Source organism: Zingiber officinale, chromosome 5B, assembly GCF_018446385.1.
Source record: "Zingiber officinale cultivar Zhangliang chromosome 5B, Zo_v1.1, whole genome shotgun sequence".
NCBI lineage: Eukaryota > Viridiplantae > Streptophyta > Magnoliopsida > Zingiberales > Zingiberaceae > Zingiber > Zingiber officinale.
Genome location: NC_055995.1, coordinates 88,809,281 through 88,830,481, shown reverse-complemented (window position 1 = coordinate 88,830,481; position 21,201 = coordinate 88,809,281). Strand labels below are relative to the sequence as shown.

Here is a 21,201-nt window from a genome sequence, read left to right as displayed (position 1 = left end):
AATTTAATTTTATCCACGCAGTTTATTTTTAAAAATTGAAATGAAACATAAACGATGGTGATTTGAGAAGTAACGAAAGTATATATTGACGAGCTTAGTTGTTTATTTGGTTTAAAACAAAGGGTATTGTTAAATGGCCAGAATCTGGCCAGCTAGAATATATACATGCATGTATATACATAGGTATTTTAGTAATTTCATATGGCCACATTAATTATATGTATGTCCATACATACATTTTAATTGAGAGATAGAGATTTCTAACTGGCCAAATTATGACCAGCAAGATTTACTCTAAAACAAAATAATAGCGTGCAGTTTTTATCTGTTTGCTTTCTAGTAACAAACTTAATTGAACATCATAAATATGCCGAATTCATAGGCACACGTATTAATGCTTAAATGCGTCAGCATATGCAAAAGCATAAGACGAAATAGATCAAGCGTTGAAAGAAGCACCGGAACCTCGGCGGCACTCATTCAGCATATCCAAATAAAATTGGCACTTGCTTATGTCGCTCCCAAAATTGTTAACGCACTGCATCCACAAGTATATGAAAAAGTTAAGTCAGCAACACTTATAAAGGTTCAACGTCCAAAATAAGTCGGATAGAAAGAGAGTGGTAACATACATCCTGAAAAGCTTTCGAGTGAACACCGCATGCGTCGGTGCCCACGGCATTGCCCATTGGGGCGGCAGGGACGGCTGCTGCAGCTTCAGATGCCACGGTCTCGTGCTGGATGGTGCGAGGTCCCATAACAGCATCTATTGCACTGTGAGCAATAGCACTGCCTGTGCCAAACGCCATCCCTGATAAGAGGAACTAAGAGATCAGAGATTTGCTATTAGATCAGCAAAATTATAAGTGGGCAAAGAGGTGATGAACCTTGAGCGATGGTGGATCCGATTCCTCCAAGGACTGACCCACCAGCCTGAACAGGAGCTGGAGGTGGCGCTTGGTGAACTGCAGCACACAAATCGGGGGTTGGAAGAAGTTTTCTCACGTAGTAATACAAAAAGGGTGAACATTCAAAACCAAACTAATGCAGAAGTCAAGCGATAGAACTAAACGTGTTTGAACATTGCAGGGAACACAATCCAGAATATTGGACCAAATAGCTTCGGAGACATCAATGATGCCATTTGATTAATTGGTCACAGATTAGAAATGAGATACAATGTAACAAAGGAGATGCAATGGAGCACATTTCAGAAGCTAAGAATATAAATTCAAGATGAAGAGGAACAATTCTTTCTTTTTCTTCAAGGATAGATATAAATTGATGTTAATGTAAAAAAAAAAACATAAGACAATATTCCTCCAAAAATACTCTCTGTCACTCTGTTTATTTTGATACTATCTGCTTTGTTCAGCTATTAAAGAGTTAATAGGAATTCATTTTGATTATGGATTAAAATATTATAATAACATCAGAATGTAACTTTTTTTGCAAGTACAAATATTTTCTGATTATTCAGAGTAAATACATGGGTCATTTAATATTTTTTACAAAATTTAGATTTCATTAACTAATTAATAAAAGAAGCAATGAGAGGAGAAAACTAGCTGACAATGAACGAGTGTAGCTTTGAGGTGGTGATTACAGTTGATTGAATTTTTAGTATTTGGTTAACTAAATGATTCATTGTTCTCAGATGATTATGTATTCAAAACCTGTCAACTGATGAATGTTCCAAAAGAGTGAAGCAATACCAGGTTGTGGAGGGTTCCTCATGGGAGCCGGGCGTGGAGCAGCACGAGGGGCAGAACGACCTATTAAATCAGGTTAGACACATGTGACATAGAGTACAGCAAATAAAACACATAAAACATAAGGTCAGAAAAACCAAGAATCAAAAAAGTACATAAACAAGAAAACAAAAACCTATGGGATCAGATATAGACGCATCAAAAAATAGTGCAAAGTAACTAATCAGCAATAGCCCAAACAGATCTACTAAAGGATTACAAATACAAGAATGCAGCGTAGAGTCCACCCCTTGATGAGGATAGAAAAAAGATTACCATGACATTTGTAATAATTGACAGTTGAAGCTTTTCAGTATATGGATGGCAATGGGCACTGACAATCAAGTATTCATGAGTACCCAACCCATTTAACTCGGATTCACATGCTTGATTACAACCTATAATCAGGTCATAATGTGTAGGGGTTTTCTTAAAATCACATGGGAACCTACTTATTTTACAAATTTAACTCAGGTGCTCAGTTTTTCCATCTAAGGTGAATATTTGAACAGGTGTAGGTAACATATCTTCATGACAATGTTTTCAGTTTCTATTGTATTACAATCCTTCCAAGCATTTGGGATTCTTGGTAGATGGAGTTAATTTAAATATGTCTTTTATAGTAAATAATTTTGGCATGTTCAGGACAATGTTTCAGTGTCATCTGATTAAGCCATTCAATACATTCAGGACACAGGTTAATTTAAATTTCGAATAACTTAATTACTTGAAGTTCTAAAAAAACAAGCTGTTTACATTAAACTTGCACGAGTCACCTAGGCAATCCAACTGGGCTACTTTTTAAAAGGGCTGCAAAGCAACTAGATGAGGCAAAACCTTGCTAAAATAACTTAGGCAAAACATTTTAAAACAATGATGCCACAGATTTAGCATCAAATTGGAAACGGCATCTGTAAATTCTAATAAACCATGCTTTTTGTTTGCCAACAACTCAAATCTAAGGAGTTTCTTACCCAGCAGCCTATATAAATACCCACATATACATAAATGAAAACTTAACATAGACACACAGATTTGCATTAATTTGAAACATCAAATATGTAAATTTCCAACTGATTAGAAGTAATAAATGAATAAAATAGTTTCATTCCTGTATTCCACAAACAGAAAAGGCTAGTAATTGTAAATGTTATAAATCAACACTCAATCATTTAATTTGACACTTCATATGAGATTGATTTAACAAAATTCTTCACTTCGTTAGTTAGTGCTTAGGTTTCTCGAGTTTCAATAAATATATACTCTCAACCACAGTTAAACTTGTTAGAGAAAATATGTATATAGTTAACAAATAGCTAATTAAGAATTTATAAAAAAAACCACATCCACTATATCAAGTTAAGTCTGTAAAAAAGGTGGATATTTGTTAACTATATTATAAATTGAGACAGATGCAGCAGATAGACACACTACCAAACTTTTAATTTAACTCATTTTTTTAATTCATGACATTCAATGCATACAAAGTGGAAATATATTCATTATTGATTCACCACATTACCGCCATCTTCAGTCCCAATTTCAAAACAATGGTAACCAAACTTTTGGGGGAAATCGGACTAAAATTTTTCTATTCTTTCCAACTGGCCAAACAAATTCCCTTATCGTCGCACATTTATCTAGCAATTCAATAAACAATATATGCCAGTGAAACACATTTGAAGAGTCTATTACCATATCTATTACCATTAACTCAATTTATATTCTCAAACAATTATTTATTACATGTTTCTGGAATTTAAATGACAGAAGAGATATCAATATATTTGTAAAAGTAGATATCAAGTTAAAAAGAAGATCCCTAGTCCTCAATAACTATTGTTTCTCAATATCAGTCTACACAAGGGGAAGCATACAATAAGGTTAGTCACTTCCATCCAACACCAATCTATGTACAGGCATCCATTACACGATTTAATCAGTTCCATCAAACGCCAATCTCTGTGCAGGCACCTATTACATGATTATTGTAACAACCAGCATAACAATATCTAACAATATATAGACATGCTTGAGATCTATTTTAAACTAGTTGAATAATGAAGGAAAAAACCTGCACAGAAAATATTCTTAACTCAATAAAACCCAAGAACTGATAGTGAACCCATCCCAATGTGACAACAACCAGCATAACAATTACCATCAATCTATGAGATCTATTTTTAACTAGTTGAATAAGAAAATAGGCATAACTCAATAAAGCCGAAGATCTGCCCTAATCCCATCCTTATGAGAACAAATGGTTAGAAAACCTTTCGCTCGGTATCCCCTACCAACTACCAAGTTTTATTTCCATTCTATGGTTCAACTTGTTCAGAACAACAGTGAACAACAACAATCAGATCTATCCAGAGGAAGCATCAGAGGAACAAAAGCATTCAAAAACTCTGGGAAAAAATTTAAGAAAACCAAGACACAAAATGTAGGAACACGAAGCACTTACAGATCCAATCACTAACGAGGCAGTAGATAATAAAAGAAGAACTAGATATTGAAAACATACCACCGGAGCTACGTCGAGGCATGATCGCTAATCAACAGGAGACCGAAAGTGCCGACAAACGAAAACCTAGAAAGTTCGGGAGGAGGAGACCTGAGACGGTAGGGGAGTTTATATAGAGGAGGAGCGGGTCTGTGTTAAGAGGCGAATTTCCAAATTTGCCCTTCACCGTTATATAAATTTACAACTTCATTGGTTCCAGAAGCATCGGGAATGAGAGGAGTTAAGGATTTAGATGGGCCCGGAATTCAATTTCCAATTTTGGCCACGGTGTATTTAGACTTTTAGTTGAATGGCTTTTTTATATTTTAAAAATTTAGGTGTATTCCATCTTAAATTTTTAAAGTATTTATATTAATTTTTTTATCATTATATCTAAAATTTAAAATAATTAATTAATTTTATTAAATTTAAATAATCATTTTTCACTATATACTATATCAACTATCCTAAAATTTTTATTATCTTCAAATTTTTTATTATTTTCTTTTCTTTCTTCTATTTTTTTATTATTATATTTATAGAATGGATGGAAGGAGAGAGATTGAAAAGAACGAGTGGAGGAGAAAGATTGAAAAAAAAATATTATTTTACTTTTAGAATAGATTTTTTATTACCTAAATTTAGAGAATCATTATTCTTCACATCTAAATTTAGAGAATTTATAGGGTAACTAATGCAAAGATTTTTTAGCTACTTTATCTAAAATTTAGGATAAAATTTTTATATAGGGTAGCTAATGTGGATGCTCTTATAAATTTTATAAAAATCTAGTGGTATCTAAATTATATGTTTATAGAGTTTTAAAAAGTCATGGTAACTTGACTTTTTAAAACTCTATGAAAATCTTTTGATATCCAAAAATTCAATAGATTTTCATAAATTCTTTTAGAATTTCTTGGATATAAATTTTAATGAATAAGAGATCTCCAAAATACTTAATACAACTTTAAAAATAAAATAAAAATTTTTCTCCTCGTCCTTGATATTTCTATATACTTCAAATATTAATTTTTTATGAATTCCCGTTCCTTTTCAACCTCTCGGCAGCCTGCATCAACCTCTCAGCATACATTTCATGCGAAACTGAGAGTCATCTAAAGCATTTTTGTCGAGTACTCTCTCCATGGTTCGTTGGAACGGAAGTGGAACGGCCAGAACGGGTGTTCCAGCACGGCAACGCCTCACATCATTCGAAAGTTTAGGTAAATAATGTGGATTGCTTTGAAACGCGCCCTCCGATGTTATAACGGCAAAAGAACGGATCAGAACTATCGGAACGACAACCGCTTGTAGCCTTTGCTCCGACGTTAGCTTACGACGGCAGGCTGCCGGTGGAGATTTTTTTTCCAGTTGCTCGTGATGGAAAAGAATGAGGAGTGTCATCTAATAAATGAAGCCTATAGTGCTCCGGAAATAAGGAAAACAAATAGAAAAATTGTTTGAGGTGGTTGGTGATGCTTTCGTCGCCTACTCACGTGCAGGTCGAAGTCGAAGTAGATTTGGATGACAACGTTGTGCGTACAAGGAAGAGAAACTTGAGATATTAGGTTTTAATATAAAATATATATTAATAAATCAAATTAATTCTCAACTTAATTAATAGATAATTTAATAAAGTATAATGAAATTAGATCCTAAAATTATTTTATAGAATTTTTAAATTTTAAGAATTCCTCTATAAATTTTATATATTTATATTTATTTATTTTAATAATATTATTACGAATCAAATTAATAATATTATTATTAGTTTTATTACTCATCAAAATTATCAATTCAATACTTTATTAAAAGTTCGACCAAATTAAAGGGTTTATCAACATTTCATGATAACTTAGGTCAAATTTATAAATAAAAATATTTAAAATTATTATAATATTATTCAATTTAAAATTATATTATTAAAGTTTTTTTAAAATTACAAAGTGAAATGTTATCCTCTCTGTGTTTTAGCCAAATCAAGATAAAAGCATAAAAAAGTTGAAAAAGTACAAGATAAAGTATAAAAAATTGAAAAAGTTTTTTATGGACAAATATGTTATTTATTATTTTATTAAAAAAATAATTAGATATTTTAGGTTTTATTCAAAGATAAATATGGCGCGCGAGACCATGACTATCTATGTTTTTCCAAAATTGAATACACCCCCTTAACCCTATACGTCTCTATCTTTTCTTTTGTCACAAGAGAGATATTCCTTTCTCTCTAGAAAACTGCACAATTCAGGGTTTCTCATCGTTAAATTTCAAAGGTATGTTTTTAATAAAAAATTTTGAATCAACTGAGTCGATAGTATCCGTTGTGGTATCGAATTATAGTATTCGTGTGTGAATCAACGAAGTCAATAGTATCCATTGCGTCAAGAACACAGTTTCCATAAAGTTTACAAATATAGATAAAAGTCTTGTAAAAAAGTCTATAGAACTCTATGAAATTCGTTTCATAACTATATGAAATTCTATAAAGTTAATAAAAAACTATCAACTCTATAAAAATTTATCATTAAAAAAATTAATAAAAGTCATTCAATCTACTAAAATTATCCAGAAGAATATTCGGAGTCTAGCTTTGGCAATTACGTCAAGCAGTAATAAGAGTTGTCCGATCTGTGAATCATTCAGTGGTAGTACAAGCTGAAGCCGAACCTCCCCTGTTCCTACCCCCATGCCCACCAGTCGTTCGATGAATAACCATAGTGAGCAAGCGAGGCCCAGGAAGAGCTTGCCGCCGGAGAGGCTCCTCCTATTAGGAAATAATTATTATAAGTAAATAGTTATTTATTTACTAGTTATTAGAAAATAATTATTATTAGAAAATAGTTATTTATTTCTTAGTTATTAGAGAATAATTATTATTAGGAAATACTTATTATTTTTCTAATTTATGTATTTTCCTATTTTCACTTGTAATGGTAGTTATATATATCATATGATATGCTATCATTAATAATATATGTGAATTCTATCTTATCATACCATTAAGCTTAACAACAATCTTTTTTTTTAATTTTTTTTCTTTCTTATTCTCCTCTCTTCCGCATTTCCTTTTCTCACGGTTCAAAAAAAAAAAACTTAGCTTTCTTCTCCTTTCTCTGTCATTGACGCCAACGAGATTCATCGTTGTCGCGTCTTTTCTACTGTTCACCTGTTGCTGCGGCCAGAGGAGGCGTCGTCGTCCAAAGGCAACCCATCATCAACCTTATCGTCGTAAAAAAAAAAGTTTTTGTTGTCCCTCCGCTGTCGACGCCCTTGTATCACCAGCCCCCCTTTCCCTACAAATTTAGCTACTCCACCGCTTCCTTCGCTTTCTCCTTCATGGGTTCAAGTCCATCCTGTGACACCTCCTTCATCGGTGTCGCCTTTCTCGGGCTTTCTGTCCGGCCACTTCTGTGATCTCTTTAGCTTTCTTAGAATCTTCTTTCTCCCCTATTTTCCTTTCTTATGTTTTTTTTCCTAAAAAAAAAGAATTCTCTTTTCTAACTTCCTCTTTTCCACCGTATAATAATTTTGTTTTCTTCTTTCAAAAAGTGAGCTTCAATTCCTCCTCTTTTCTCTTTCTCTTCTTGTTTTTTTCTCATAGCAAGAGCACTATTATTATCTTTTTTCTTAAGTTTAAAGACATCAAATTTCATCCTTCCTCCTCTCCTTTGTTTGTTTGTTTTTTTAAGCAGCAGCCACATTATAACGGTCTTTCCTTCATGAGTATTGTTTTAGCTATCTTCTGATAGGCCAAATAGTAAGTTTTTTTTTTTTAAGTTTTGTTCAATAGGAGATTTTCTACATCTGCTCCAGCATATGCAGCCATAAAAATGCAGTCTTCTCTCTCTGTTGCTCTTATTCTGATGACAAGTCAGATTCCAACCTTCAAACAACAACACATTGTCTCCTTCTAGTTGTTGTCTTCTTTCATCAAAGACAAAGTTCAACAAATCGTCATTTCGTTAATCGCACTGGTAGATTTTGCTCTAAAAGAATACTCATCGACCGCCTTCTACAATGATTGCCGCTGACGACATCACTCATCGGCTACCTCTCACAAATACTCCTGAGTCATCTTCCAAACAACGCACGATTGCGTGCTCTTCGACTGAGGCTGAATATCGCGTCATTGCCTTTGTGGCATCTGAGATCCAATGGATTAAGTCATTTTTTATAGATCCGCTTCTTCCGGTTACTACGTCGTTGTGCTTTTTACTGATAATTTGGGTCTCCGAACTGTGAGTTACTCATATTTCTGCTGAGGATCAGTTAGCTGATGCACTTACCAAGTCGCTTTCTCGACCTCGGCTATTTGCTATTTGTAACAAGATTGATGTCATTTCTGGGACACCATCTTGAGAGGGCGTATTAGAAAATAATTATTATAAGTAAATAGTTATTTATTTTCTAATTATTATGGAATAATTATTATTAGAAAATAATTATTTGTTTATTAGTTATTAGAGAATAATTATTATTCGGAAAGTAATTATTTTCTTAATTTATATATTTTTTTATTTTCACTTATAATGATATTTATATATGTTATATATTATCATTAATAATATTAATAATAGGTATGAATTTTATTATTAATATTGTAATTTTTTATTGCAACAATTTGTGTCGTGTTGTTCACATTAGTTTGCGGTAGTTCTAATGGCTACGTTTACACTATAGTTTTGATAGCACTCGGCGTCACGATAGTTTGCCATGCTTGTAAGTTATATGCCACAATGACGGATTCAGTCCAAGCTAATTTTTTCAAAAGAGCTTTTAATCTGACCATCAGAACCGTTCCTTGAGGGAAAACGTTCGAACCCATCTGCCGCTTCAACGACATCGATCACTTGTCGCGTGTGTTCAACAAAAATACATTTGGTACCTTCTCAAGGTCATGGCTAAGCACGATTACTTTTCCTGCAATGGCTTAATTACCAATTAATTGATTTTGTTGTAGGACAACACCTTCTGACTCCTCAGGGCCGGCCCTAGAGGAGGGCGCAGCATTGGACGATGGTCTTGGGCCCAGAATTTGAGAGAGCCCAATTTAATTTTTTTTTTTAGTATTATGTATTATAGGTATGTAATTGGGGCCTTGGGTAATTGGGCCTAAATTCATATTTCAGAATTTTTGATATTATCTTTTACTTTTATTTTTTTAGGTATGTAATTGATATCTTGGGTAGTTGGGCCCAAATTCATATTTTAGAACCTTTGATATTGTCTCTTTTACATTTATCTTTTTAGGTTACAATTTGCAAAATAGTAAACAAATAAAAAATGTATTGAGAAAAACATTTGAAAAATCTTGAAACTGATAATATTATACACTATTTTACAAATAGAAATGTTAGAAGAAATAGAATTGTATATTATTAAAAAATTATTTTGGACTTTTTTTTTCACCCTGGGCCTCCTGAGTCGAAGGACCGGGGCTGGGACTCCTTAACTACTTGTTATGTTTAATTTTCATGGGATCGGATCGATCATCCTACGACGTTGCCCTGTTTAATTAATTATTATTATTTTTTTAACTCCTTGTTATGCCATTCTATAAGTGCACAAGGAAAATCAGTATTCCCAATTCATATTTACTGAATTAGAGTATGGAGATCAAATTTATGACTAACCAATCCAAGGTGGCAAGACTTCATGCAAATGATGCTAAGCTTGTCAGATAATTAGTAGTAATCTTGAGATATCCAAAAAATTAAAAGGTATATTTTTGGGGCAGGTTGATCACGAACTTCAGTCGGACAGGGTTTAGCTTATCACAGTGATTTCTTCAAATAAGTAAACAATAAATTTCATGGAATTGCTACATAATCCAATTTTAAAGAATTACGTAAAAAACAAAAAACCACCTTCCACAAAATCCAAACTATGATCTTACATCCTATCGAAGCTTTCTCTTCTCTATCCAACTCCAACAAAAAAACATGAGCGTACAATGGAATATGCTCTTCGAGCTCCCGTTCTCCCTCGATCGCCTCGAGGATTGAAACGCCATTGTTTCGACTCAACGCTGTATAAATCACGCTCTCTAAATCTTCCAAGATCATAGGAAAATTGATCGAGTAGTAGCTGATCATTAATCATGTCTTCGATCGCAGTTCTCAATGCCTTGGACTCTGCCAGGACGCAGTGGTACCACATCACGGCGATCGTGATCGCCGGCATGGGCTTCTTCACCGACGCGTACGATCTCTTCTGCATCACCACCATCTCGAAGCTCCTGGGCCGCCTCTACTTCCCCAGTGTCGACGGAAAGACCCCAGGGAAGCTCCCCACCGGCGTCAACAACGCCGTAGTCGGCGTGGCCCTGGTCGGCACACTCTCCGGCCAACTTGTCTTCGGCTGGCTCGGTGACAAGCTCGGCCGCAAGCGCGTCTACGGTATTACCCTCATCCTCATGGCCGTCTGCGCTATCTGCTCTGGCCTCTCCTTCGGCGGCTCCCGTGGCGACCCGGCCAGGGCCCACAAGCCCGTCCTCTTCACCCTCTGCTTCTTCCGCTTCTGGCTCGGGTTCGGCATCGGCGGAGACTACCCTCTCTCCGCCACCATAATGTCGGAGTACGCCAACAAGAAGACACGTGGCGCGTTCATCGCGGCGGTGTTCGCCATGCAGGGCGTCGGGATCATCTTCGCCGGACTGGTGTCGATGACGATGTCGGCGGTGTTCCTGCACTACAACCCAGCGCCGGCGTTCAAGGACGACCAGGTGAGGTCCACGCAGGCGGCGGCGGATTACATGTGGCGGATCGTGCTGATGCTGGGGGCTCTGCCCGCGCTGGTGACGTTCTACTGGCGGATGAAGATGCCGGAGACCGCGCGGTACACGGCGCTGATCGCCGGGAACGCGAAGCAGGCTGCGCAGGACATGGCGCGGGTGCTAGAGGTAGAGATGGAGGCGGAGCCGGAGAAGGTGGGACAGATGAAGGCCGCCAACGAGTACTCGCTCTGGTCGCAGGAGTTCCTCCGCCGGCACGGGTTGCACTTGGTAGGGACCACAACGACGTGGTTCCTCCTCGACATCGCGTTCTACAGCCAAAATTTGACGCAGAAGGACATCTTCCAGGCGATCAACCTCACGAGTCCGGCGAAGGACGTGAACGCGCTCCGGGAGGTGTTCGAGATTTCGAAAGCCATGACCATCGTCGCGATGTTCGGCACCTTCCCCGGCTACTGGTTCACCGTCTACTACATCGAAAGGATCGGAAGGTAAAAGGATGAATCAAACCAATTCAATTGGATTGAACTGATTAATTTTGAATTAATCCAGGTATCTGATCCAACTCATGGGCTTCTTCATGATGTCCCTGTTCATGCTGATCATGGGCGTCCAATACGTCTACCTGCGCGAGCATAACGCCACCCTCTTCGCCGTCCTCTTCGCGCTCACCTTTTTCTTCGCCAACTTCGGCCCCAACAGCACCACCTTCGTGCTGCCGGCGGAGCTCTTCCCAACCCGAATCCGAGCCACCTGCCACGCCATTAGCGCTGCCTCCGGCAAGGCCGGCGCCCTCATCGCCGCGTTCGTCGTGCAGAGCTACACGCTGAACCAGGAGCCCCAAAAAATCCGCAAGGCCCTCATCGTCCTCGCCTTCACCAACATGCTCGGATTCTTCTTCACCTTCCTTGTGTCGGAGACTAAGGGCCGGTCCCTCGAGGAGATCTCCGGCGAGAACGAGAGAGCCAGAGCTGACGCCGGAGTCGACGTCGAGAAGAGCTCCGCCATGTGAAGTCATCGTTATAAATAAATATGTGGGCCAAATGAATGAAACCATACCTCATGAAACGCCGTATTAATGGAATACTATATAATGTTACTATTTTATTAAAAGTCTCTCTTTTTATTAACTAATTTTATAAACCTAAAATGAAATTATATTAATATCTTTTTTTCTATTCACACTAAAAATAATTTCAAAATTTATTAATAATTTCACAAGCGAAATAATCAGTGATCTAGAGTTCGAGATTCAGTTGTAGTATACTATTATGAATTTTTCTCATCATTAATTTTCTCTGATTGTTTTATATAAAAAAATATAGTTATCTTTAGTCTCACATCTTAAAATTGACAACACTATAATCAAAGAATCTTTTATAAATATTTTACACGACAATGTTAAAAAATATATATATTTTTAAATTTTTTTTACTAAGATAAGTATAATATTAAATTAAATTAATTTTTTCCATAGAGAAACCGTAAGGATAACACTAGAAAATCCAAACAATTCGGATTTTCAAAAACCCAAATAATTTAGATTTTCAAAAGTCAGGTACTTTACCCTAATCATTCTACTTTAGTATTTTAATGCTAAAATACTTTAATTAATATAATTTCATTATAAAAGGTCAATATGATTTCAATGTATTATATTACACACGTGACGTGTGTGTACGATCACTAATATTAATTAAGCATAATTGCTAAATCTAGCCTTAAAGTTTCATAATTTATTAAGTATAAGAATTATTTTCAACTTGTCAAATGAGTTAAGCAGAACTATACAGGACTAAAGAGTACAATCTGAAATATTATCTCATTTGAACCAATTTAGAATACTTTTTTTTAGGTAAATGGTCCAAATAAATTGGTAATTATAAATCTCTTTAAACTTTACTTACTTTATATATATATTATTATTTTATTAAAAATCTCTCTCATTTACTAATTAACTTTGGTGAAGCCTAAAATGAATTTACGTTACTGTCCTTTTTTCTATTCACACTAAAAATAATTTCAAGATTTGCCCATTATAATAGTTTATTGCTGGGATTCTCTAACGTGACATTAGAAAATCTAAATAATTCGGATTTTCAAAGACCCAAATAATTTATATATTATTATATTACACACAATGCGTGTAATATATATATATATTTGCAGCAAATATATTACATATACCTAGCCGCAGGCCCTCTTAATTCCTTGCCTGGTCGGCGATATTTCACATGGTTTCCATTCAAATCACAAATCACAGCTCATAATCCGCGTGCGATCCGATCTGCGCCATCCAACCGTTGACTCCCCCCTCCCCCAATGAGGTGTTGACTTCTCTACCTCTATATATATTCTCCATCGCCGTAGCTCCACGATGACGTAGAAGAAGAAGAACATAACTATATATAGCGATACATAATGGCGAGTTTGTTCGACAAGGCAAAGGAGTTCGTGGCGGAGAAGATCGCTGGCGTGCCGAAGCCGGAGGCCTCCCTTGCCGCCGTCTCGATCAAGTCCTTCTCCCGCAACTCCTTCCTCTTCCACAGCGACGTCGCCGTCCAGAATCCCTACTCCCGTCCCATCCCCATCTGCGAAGTCTCCTTCTCCCTCAAAAGTGCCGGCAGGTATTCGTTAATTTTTCAGTTTTTTTTTTTACTGAAATCTTGAGAGTATTTTTAGAAGTTACTCTATTTTTTTATAAAAATTTTATTGTTGATTCAATCGAATTTAATTGATAATTTTAATCTATTCAATGGGTAAAGGGAGATAGCTTCGGGCAGGATACCGGATCCGGGCTCGCTGGCGGCGAACGGGGAGACGAAGTTGGAGGTGCCGGTGAAGGTGCCGTACGACTTCATGATCAGTCTGCTGAAGGACGTCGGCCGCGATTGGGACATTGACTACCAGTTGGACGTGGGGCTGATCGTTGACCTGCCGATCGTCGGCGACTTGACCATCCCGCTGTCGGCCAAGGGGGAGATCAAGCTGCCCACCGTCTCTGATCTCTTCAAACGGGGGGGCGACGGATCGGACGACTGAGATTTGATTGGTATGATGATGGACGGCGATGGCATTCGGTTTGATTTTCAGAAGGGACTTATTAGTTAATTAAAAATGTGGGATGATTTATTAAGGAAACTTCTGGGTTATGGAAATAAGAAAAAGAAGGAATTCCGAGGATTAAAAATGTTGGAGTTTTAATTGTTCCTATACATACTTTTATTTCTATTTTTGAAAAAAATGTTAATTTCGATTGTCTAAAAAGGTTTTAATTTCTGACCCATTGGATTTCGAAAAAAGGAGTTAATTTCTGCAACTTATTCGTTGGGACCGAGGGGGCGGATGCACTCGGCTCGGTTCGCCTTTGTGGACCGGTGATTGGTGTCCAATACGATACACAAGATCTAGCTGGTATACGACGTCTGATTTGTAGACGCCTCTTTTTTAGTGCTTCTCCCGTCCATCGCCTACGGTCAAGTAGCCTCCTCCAGTCAACGCCGAAGAAGTCCGCCTCATTCTCTCTCTCTCGCCCTAAATCTCGGCTCCGATTCCTCCTTTTCGACATTTTCGCCCTTCTCCGATATAACGTAGCCAGAAACCCATGGCCTATTAGAGTGGCAAAAAAAAAAAAAAAAAAAAAAAAAAAAAGCGAAACCCTTGCCCTCAGGGCCCCCGTTACACCCTGTCCAGGATCATCACGAGGAAGATAAATTACGGTAGTTCGGTGGTAAGTACGCAGTGGGCCGAGACTTTTTACACAGGGATAGGGAATAAATCCCCGTTGCCCTGCGGACTCGAACCCATGTTCTCAGTGGCAAACTTTCACGCCTTTACCAGCCGAGATAATCCCGTGGGGCCACCCATGGCCTATTAGAAAAGCAATCACAGAGAGAGAGAAAGGGGTAGAAATAAATTTCCATATGATTTGAGATCCATCAGACGATACCATTGATAGAAGATTATAGTATCGATCAATTGACATATTAATAAAAGTTCAATCAAATAATATAAAGAATTCTAATTATTGTGTGACACGTCTCTCTTAGATAATTTTATGTGATTACTTAGCAAATATATTAGTAATTTAATAATAAGTAGATATGTAAAAGACAGATAATTATTACGTTGTCATATCTTCTTTAACAAAATAAAAATTATTTTTTATATATTTATACTAATATGAAAAATTAGATTTGCGATAAGATATGTCACTCTAATATTAACATACTAGATTTACGATAAGATATATCACTCTAATATTACCATACTAAATTTTAAGTACAATATTTGACGCAAGATGAAATTTAAAAAGAAGTTTTGAAGCTAAATAATTTCAGAAGTTGTATTTGCTATAGTTTTATATTCGACCTCAATGCTTGAATGGATACTGTATGTTATTTTTTGAAATTCCATGAGATAAAGTTCCATCCAAGAAATATTGCATATCTACTAGTAGAGCGTCTGTTTTCAAGAGAGTTTGCCCAATCTGTATCATTATAGACATGTAATTCTCAAGATAATTAATAATATAAAAGGAAGCTATGCACCTTTGAGATAACGAAGTATTATTTTCACACATTTTAAATTTTGTTCAATGAGAATATTTATGAACTGACAAGCATGATTTACTACAAAAGTAATATCAAGTCATGTGATAGTAACGTATTGTAAAGCTCTAACAATGTTTCAATAAATCTGGGGATCAGACATAGTAGGAGAAAGTGTTTATAGCAATTGGTGTGGAGAATGGATATGCTCTATCCATTTTAGCTCTTTGAAGAAGCCTAGTAATATATTTGCTCTGAGAGAGGAGATAACCTTCATCATGTGGGATAAGTTCAATTTTCAGGAAAAAATGAACATTACTCAAATCTTAAATAGGAAGTTCTTGATTAAAAAGACTTAATAGAATTGTGAAATCTTTTTTATCATTAACAGTAATTAAAATGTCATCCACATAAATAAGGAAAAATATCATAAATCTATCATTATATTTGTAGAATAAAGAAGAGTCAATTTTTGATCCAGAAAATGTTTGAGTTTATAACCAGTTAGATAAATAATATAACCAAGCACAAGGAGCTTGCCGAAGACTATATATGGATTTCTTGAGTGCAAACATGAGTTGGGAATTGTAGATGGATGAATCTAGATGATTGCTCCATAAATATAATTTTTTCAAGATGATCATGAAGAAATACATTAAAAATGTCTAATTGTTGTATGAGCCAATTAGAACTTACAATTATCCATAACAATAATCTGACAAATGTGATTTTGATGACTAAGCTAAAGGTGTTATTAAAGCTAATACCTGGTTGTTGACTAAATTTTTTAGCTACAAGTAGAGATTTGTACCATTCAAGAGAACCATTAGCTTGATGTTTAAGATGAAATATCTATTTAGAGTCCACAACATTCTTAGATGGAGTGCGCTGAACTAAGTTCCATATTCCATTATGCAGAAGTGCATCAAATTATATAGTCATTGCGCTACGCCAGTTTAGATCTTTATTTGCTTGTAAAAAATAAGTTGGTTTAACAAATTTTCAAGAAACTATCAAAGCTTGTGGAGGAGGATATTGAGTTGTCATTGGTGGACATCGTGCATAAATGCCACTCAAAGGGAGTGTACACCAAGGAGCATCTTCATTAGAGTCACTTGTCTAAGAGGGTGATGAGTAGGTTGGGATTGTGAAGATGCGGTATGTGGCTCATCCGATAAAGGAAGTTAAGTATTTTCTTGATTGGATGATGTAGCCAAAAAAAAAAGAAGAAATCAATAGGAAAGACCCCAGAGCGAAGTGGAGATGGTGTTGTACCTAGAATACCATCATTTCCAGTATTAGCATTATTTTTGGACAAAGGAGTCAAACATCTGAGATATAGTACAATGTTAGGTGACATCAAGAAGGTGTCACTTATATCTGGAAGAGAGACTGAAGAAGTTGTTGAAAAGGGGAATAGAGACTTATCAAAAGTAATATGTCGTGAAATATATATTCGTCCTGTTGATATATGTAAGCAACGAGCCATGGTGTAAATTACTATAACAAAAAAAAAACATTAATTTGTAGTGAATGAGAGTCAAGTTTTTATATTTATAGTAGGGGCGTAACCACGGATAACATGCGCAACTAAAAATTCAAAGAAAAGTGGAGTCTGATTATAAAGTTTTTCCAAAGGACACTTATGATTGAGCAGAAAGTTGATTTATGAGATATACTGCAGTGAAAACAATTTCATCTCAAAATTTACACAGAATTGATGCACTAGGAAGAAAAGCTAAGGTAGTTTCAACTATATAGAGTCATTTTGCTTCGGAGTGTAAGGGTAAGAGACTCGACGAACAATTCCACAAGAGAAAAGATAATGATGGAGAGTTTGATATTCACCTCCCCAATCAGAATGAAGAGAGAGAATTTTATAATTAAAATACCATTCGACTTGTCTTTAAAAATGAGATAATATGTCTAATAATTTAGATTTCCTTCTCATAGGAGAGACTAAATATATTTATTAAAATAATCAATGAAGGTAACATAATATAGAAAATCTCGGTTAGGCAGGATAAGTGTAGGTCCCCAAACATTCGAATAAATTATTTTAAGTGGAAAATTTTAAACACAATCGGAAGAAGAGAAAGGTAACTTATGACTTTTAGATTTCATGTCAGCCCTACATAAATGAGATGAAGAGGAGACAAAGGAAGTAGGTAAATCATACATATTGATGATCAACTGAATAATGTGAATTGTGAAGAGAAGGATGACCAAGTTGGGTATGCTAGCTGGTTTATTCGTGTATTCACCAATAAAAGCTTTGATTGAAGTACTTTGAAGATAATAGAGACTATTTTTGATTCCCCCATGTAACACAATAGTATATGTTCCTCTATCTTTTATAAGATAATGATCATGGTGAAATTTAAACAAGATATTATTATCAAAACAAAAATGGCGTGTAGAGAGTAAATTTTTAGTAATAGATGGAACATAAACAATGTTGCTTATATGAAAAGTATGATTAGATAAATGAATGTATGTACTTTCAAGATTAGCAATTTACAAATCTGAATCATCACCTACTTGCACCATATCTGAACATATAATACGACATTATTTTTGTATGGATATTATAGTTTGATGTGGTATGATGAGTTATTCTAGTGTCAATATATCATTCAGTAGATGAAAATTCCGGTGGTTTACCAAGAGTAGGTATAGACGAGAGTACTTTAGGATATGTTTGTGAAACAATTGATTATTGTAAAACTACAAGACCACCAATAAAATTTTTATCAAATCGTCTAGGATATTGAGAATCAATATGCCTAACTCTAAGAAAAATTTGACATATTTTTTGAGTTTTTGACATTGAACATAAAAGCAAAAGGGAAAAAAAGAGAATGATAGACTGGATTAAAATATCAGATTTTAGGGGAGTTGAATCTTAAAGAAAAATGATGCAAAGAGCAAACCAAGCCTCAGAGAGGGATAATTTTGAAGTTGGATCTTGAAAAGAAGGATTCCAGTAAGAGAAAAGAGCAAAATTGACAATGGAAACAGGAAAAAGAAAGTGAGAAGAGAATTTAGCTTGAGAAAGATACACTGTAATGACAACGATGGTACAATTAGAGTAGAAAACTCAACAACAACAGTTCAATATCTTTCTTGCTAGAGCAGAGCAGAATGGAAGAGAAAGAGCCCTCAGGAGCAGTGATTAGGAGTTGTGATGGTGGCCACAGGTCAGAGTACTTCATTGGAGAAATCTAGTGTTGGAATTAAGGAAGGGAGGCTGATGTTGGCTACTATTTGTTAAGAGATATACTTCCCGAGATTTTAAGGATTCCAGATCTGGATTACAAAAATCTTCAAATCCTTAAGGATCATATCTAATCTTACAAATTAAGGATTTATATTTATCATGATATCATAAATTAAGGATCTTGACTTATCATTATTTTCCTATAAATACTGTATCAACAACACATTATAGTTATATGCTAAAAATCAATGCAATATATTTTCTATCTTAGTATCAGAGCCAAAGGATAATTCCAGTGATCCCGTGGCTGAAAATCTATAGCTAACAACATCTCCTACCATGACATCGTTTAGTACCCTAATACCAACATCTCCTTAGTTGGCTTCTGTCAACACTATTGGAGGAAGTCTTGGGTCAAATCCAGAGATTCGTCCCAAAAAATTAATTATTTAAAAAATAAATAAATAAACTTGGACGGCTTAAATACGGACCTAGAGACATCAGAATTTGATGAAACAAGTTTCTATGTGCTCGTCTCATTGTCCTGATCGTAAATCTATCAATAAAAATATTTTTTACCAAATATATATATATTTGGAATTTTTTAATCCCAATTTGACCTAATTTGGTGTTAAAAATTCAAATCACTGAAAATAATAATTAAAAATTATGGATGATGACGTATTTATGATCAGCTCAACGATACGAATGCATAGAAACTTGTTTCATCAAATTCCGAGGTCTCTAGGTCCATATTTAAGCATTACGTGTTTCATTTTATTTATTTAAAAATATTTTTATTTTTGGGACGAATCCTGGATTCGTTCCAAAGTTTGGGACGAATCCTAGATTCGTCCCAGAATTTGGGATGAATCTTCCATTCGTTCCCAAATTTGGGACGAATCCAGTATTTGTCCCTAAATTTGGGACAAATTCTTATTTCGTTCCAGATTTGGGGACGAATTTAGCAACGAATTTTTTTTATGTTGCAAACTTGAAACGAAATTTTTTTGTTGCAAGTTTTGTTGGTTATTTGGGTCGAAATTTATTTTCGACCCTAAATTTGTCCCAATTTTGGGACGAAATTTTTTCGTTCCAAACTTTTGTCCCCAAAGTTGTATTTTTTTTGTAGTGTTGGCTCCTCTTGTACCACCTTAAGGCACTTGTGGACATCATTGAAGAAAATGGTGGCCTCACAATCTAGTGCACGACTCATGCAACTCGACTCCAACTATAGAAAGTGAAGAAGGGCGGGTTGCCCATGACTAAACATGTACAGAAGCTGAAATCCATCTCGGACAATCTCACAGGCATTAGACATTGAGTTCAGAGAATGATATGGTGCTTTATATTCTCAGAGGACTCAAACCAGAGTATGAATCTGTAGGTCCCGTGTGGCTGGCAAGAGAGAGGTGAATTGCCTATAAAATAAAGATAATTCCTTTCTCGATCTTTCAACTTGGTTAGATAGCGCAATTAAAATAGAGCAGAAATAAATTACATAAAAATGAACAACTAAAGAAAGAAAGTAAGAAGGCTAGATTTACTTGGTTATAACCTAGGTAGTTATTAATCTAAAGCATTGAAAAGCTCTACTAGAAATACTCCATTTTTGAAGGCGGAGTAGTCTCTTACAAATGTTGATAGCTCAAGAAAAAGAAAGTTGTTGTCTATTTCCTACCTCCAGGAGTCTTTTTATAGCTCCCAAAAAACTTTATCCGAAGTTGGAAGGCGCCTTCAATAGGGTTCAAGGCACCTTCAATCAGAAAAGTTTTATCACTGAAGATAAAATTTTATCTTCGGCTAACTGTCATCTGAAGGCGCCTTCAATAGGCTGAAAGACACCTTCAACGCTATTCATGGAAGGCGCCTTCTAAGCCATTGAAGGCGCCTCCCTAAGGTAGATCATCTCCTTAGCTGATTTTCTTCACATGGGTGATGCTCTATTAACCGGAGCTGAGCTCATCCGAACCCAACTCCGACCTTCTCCTTGAGCAAGCTTCCTCTCTGTCTTCTCATCCCTCGAATGTCATATATGTCATTCTCGTCCGCCAGTGTACTCTTCTGTCGCACTTCGTTCCTCATATACACTGATCCTGTCGGCTCCTTGATAATTCATTTATTTGACACATCCTTTTGGTTGATATTGGGTGATTTTGAGGTAATAACATTTGTTAATTGACACATTTTAGATTGTTTACAAATTGAGAATTATTTTCAGCTAAATTGTATTTCTTCTCTTAATTCATGATATATTCCTCACATTTAAATTTGGTCTTGTAGGACATTAAAATTGAAACATGATTCAAGTGAAATCAAGTCAATTCAAGGGGAGGCTTGATTTATTCAACCAAGTGAAGAAGCCCAAAACCCTAATTGGGTTCAATTCGATTCCAACTCATCTCCCAAGGAGTAAACCCATTGAGCTCAACTCAAGTCTAATC

The 21,201-nt window shown here is 35.7% G+C and overlaps 2 protein-coding genes and 1 pseudogene across 2 annotated transcripts; 2 read left to right on the top strand and 1 right to left on the bottom strand.

Annotated features, from left to right (window-relative positions):
- Positions 1–257: 257 nt before the first annotated feature.
- On the bottom strand, positions 258–4,362 carry LOC121984886 (hemiasterlin resistant protein 1-like). The gene is made up of 5 exons (XM_042538051.1): positions 4,276–4,362; positions 1,716–1,775; positions 888–965; positions 633–811; positions 258–538 (listed from the first exon to the last, which is right to left on the bottom strand). Exons 1-5 carry the CDS (start codon positions 4,295–4,297, stop codon positions 440–442), a joined length of 438 nt encoding a protein of 145 aa, XP_042393985.1. The 5' UTR covers positions 4,298–4,362; the 3' UTR covers positions 258–439.
- Positions 4,363–10,354: 5,992 nt separating this feature from the next.
- On the top strand, positions 10,355–12,066 carry LOC121986820 (annotated as a pseudogene).
- A 1,294-nt stretch (positions 12,067–13,360) lies between these two features.
- LOC121987604 (desiccation protectant protein Lea14 homolog) lies at positions 13,361–14,177 on the top strand. The gene is made up of 2 exons (XM_042541351.1): positions 13,361–13,614; positions 13,753–14,177. Exons 1-2 carry the CDS (start codon positions 13,409–13,411, stop codon positions 14,027–14,029), a joined length of 483 nt encoding a protein of 160 aa, XP_042397285.1. The 5' UTR covers positions 13,361–13,408; the 3' UTR covers positions 14,030–14,177.
- Positions 14,178–21,201: the final 7,024 nt, after the last annotated feature.

Coding starts and splice junctions, on each gene's coding strand:
- LOC121984886 (XM_042538051.1), bottom strand. CDS start 4,297: ATGCCTCGACGTAGCTCCGGTG. Junction 966..1,715: donor GAGGAACCCTCCACAACCTG/GTATTGCTTCAC, acceptor TGTGTGCTGCAG/TTCACCAAGCGCCACCTCCA. Junction 812..887: donor CGGATCCACCATCGCTCAAG/GTTCATCACCTC, acceptor TCCTCTTATCAG/GGATGGCGTTTGGCACAGGC.
- LOC121987604 (XM_042541351.1), top strand. CDS start 13,409: ATGGCGAGTTTGTTCGACAAGGCAAAGGAGTTCGTGGCGGAGAAGATC. Junction 13,615..13,752: donor TCCCTCAAAAGTGCCGGCAG/GTATTCGTTAAT, acceptor CAATGGGTAAAG/GGAGATAGCTTCGGGCAGGA.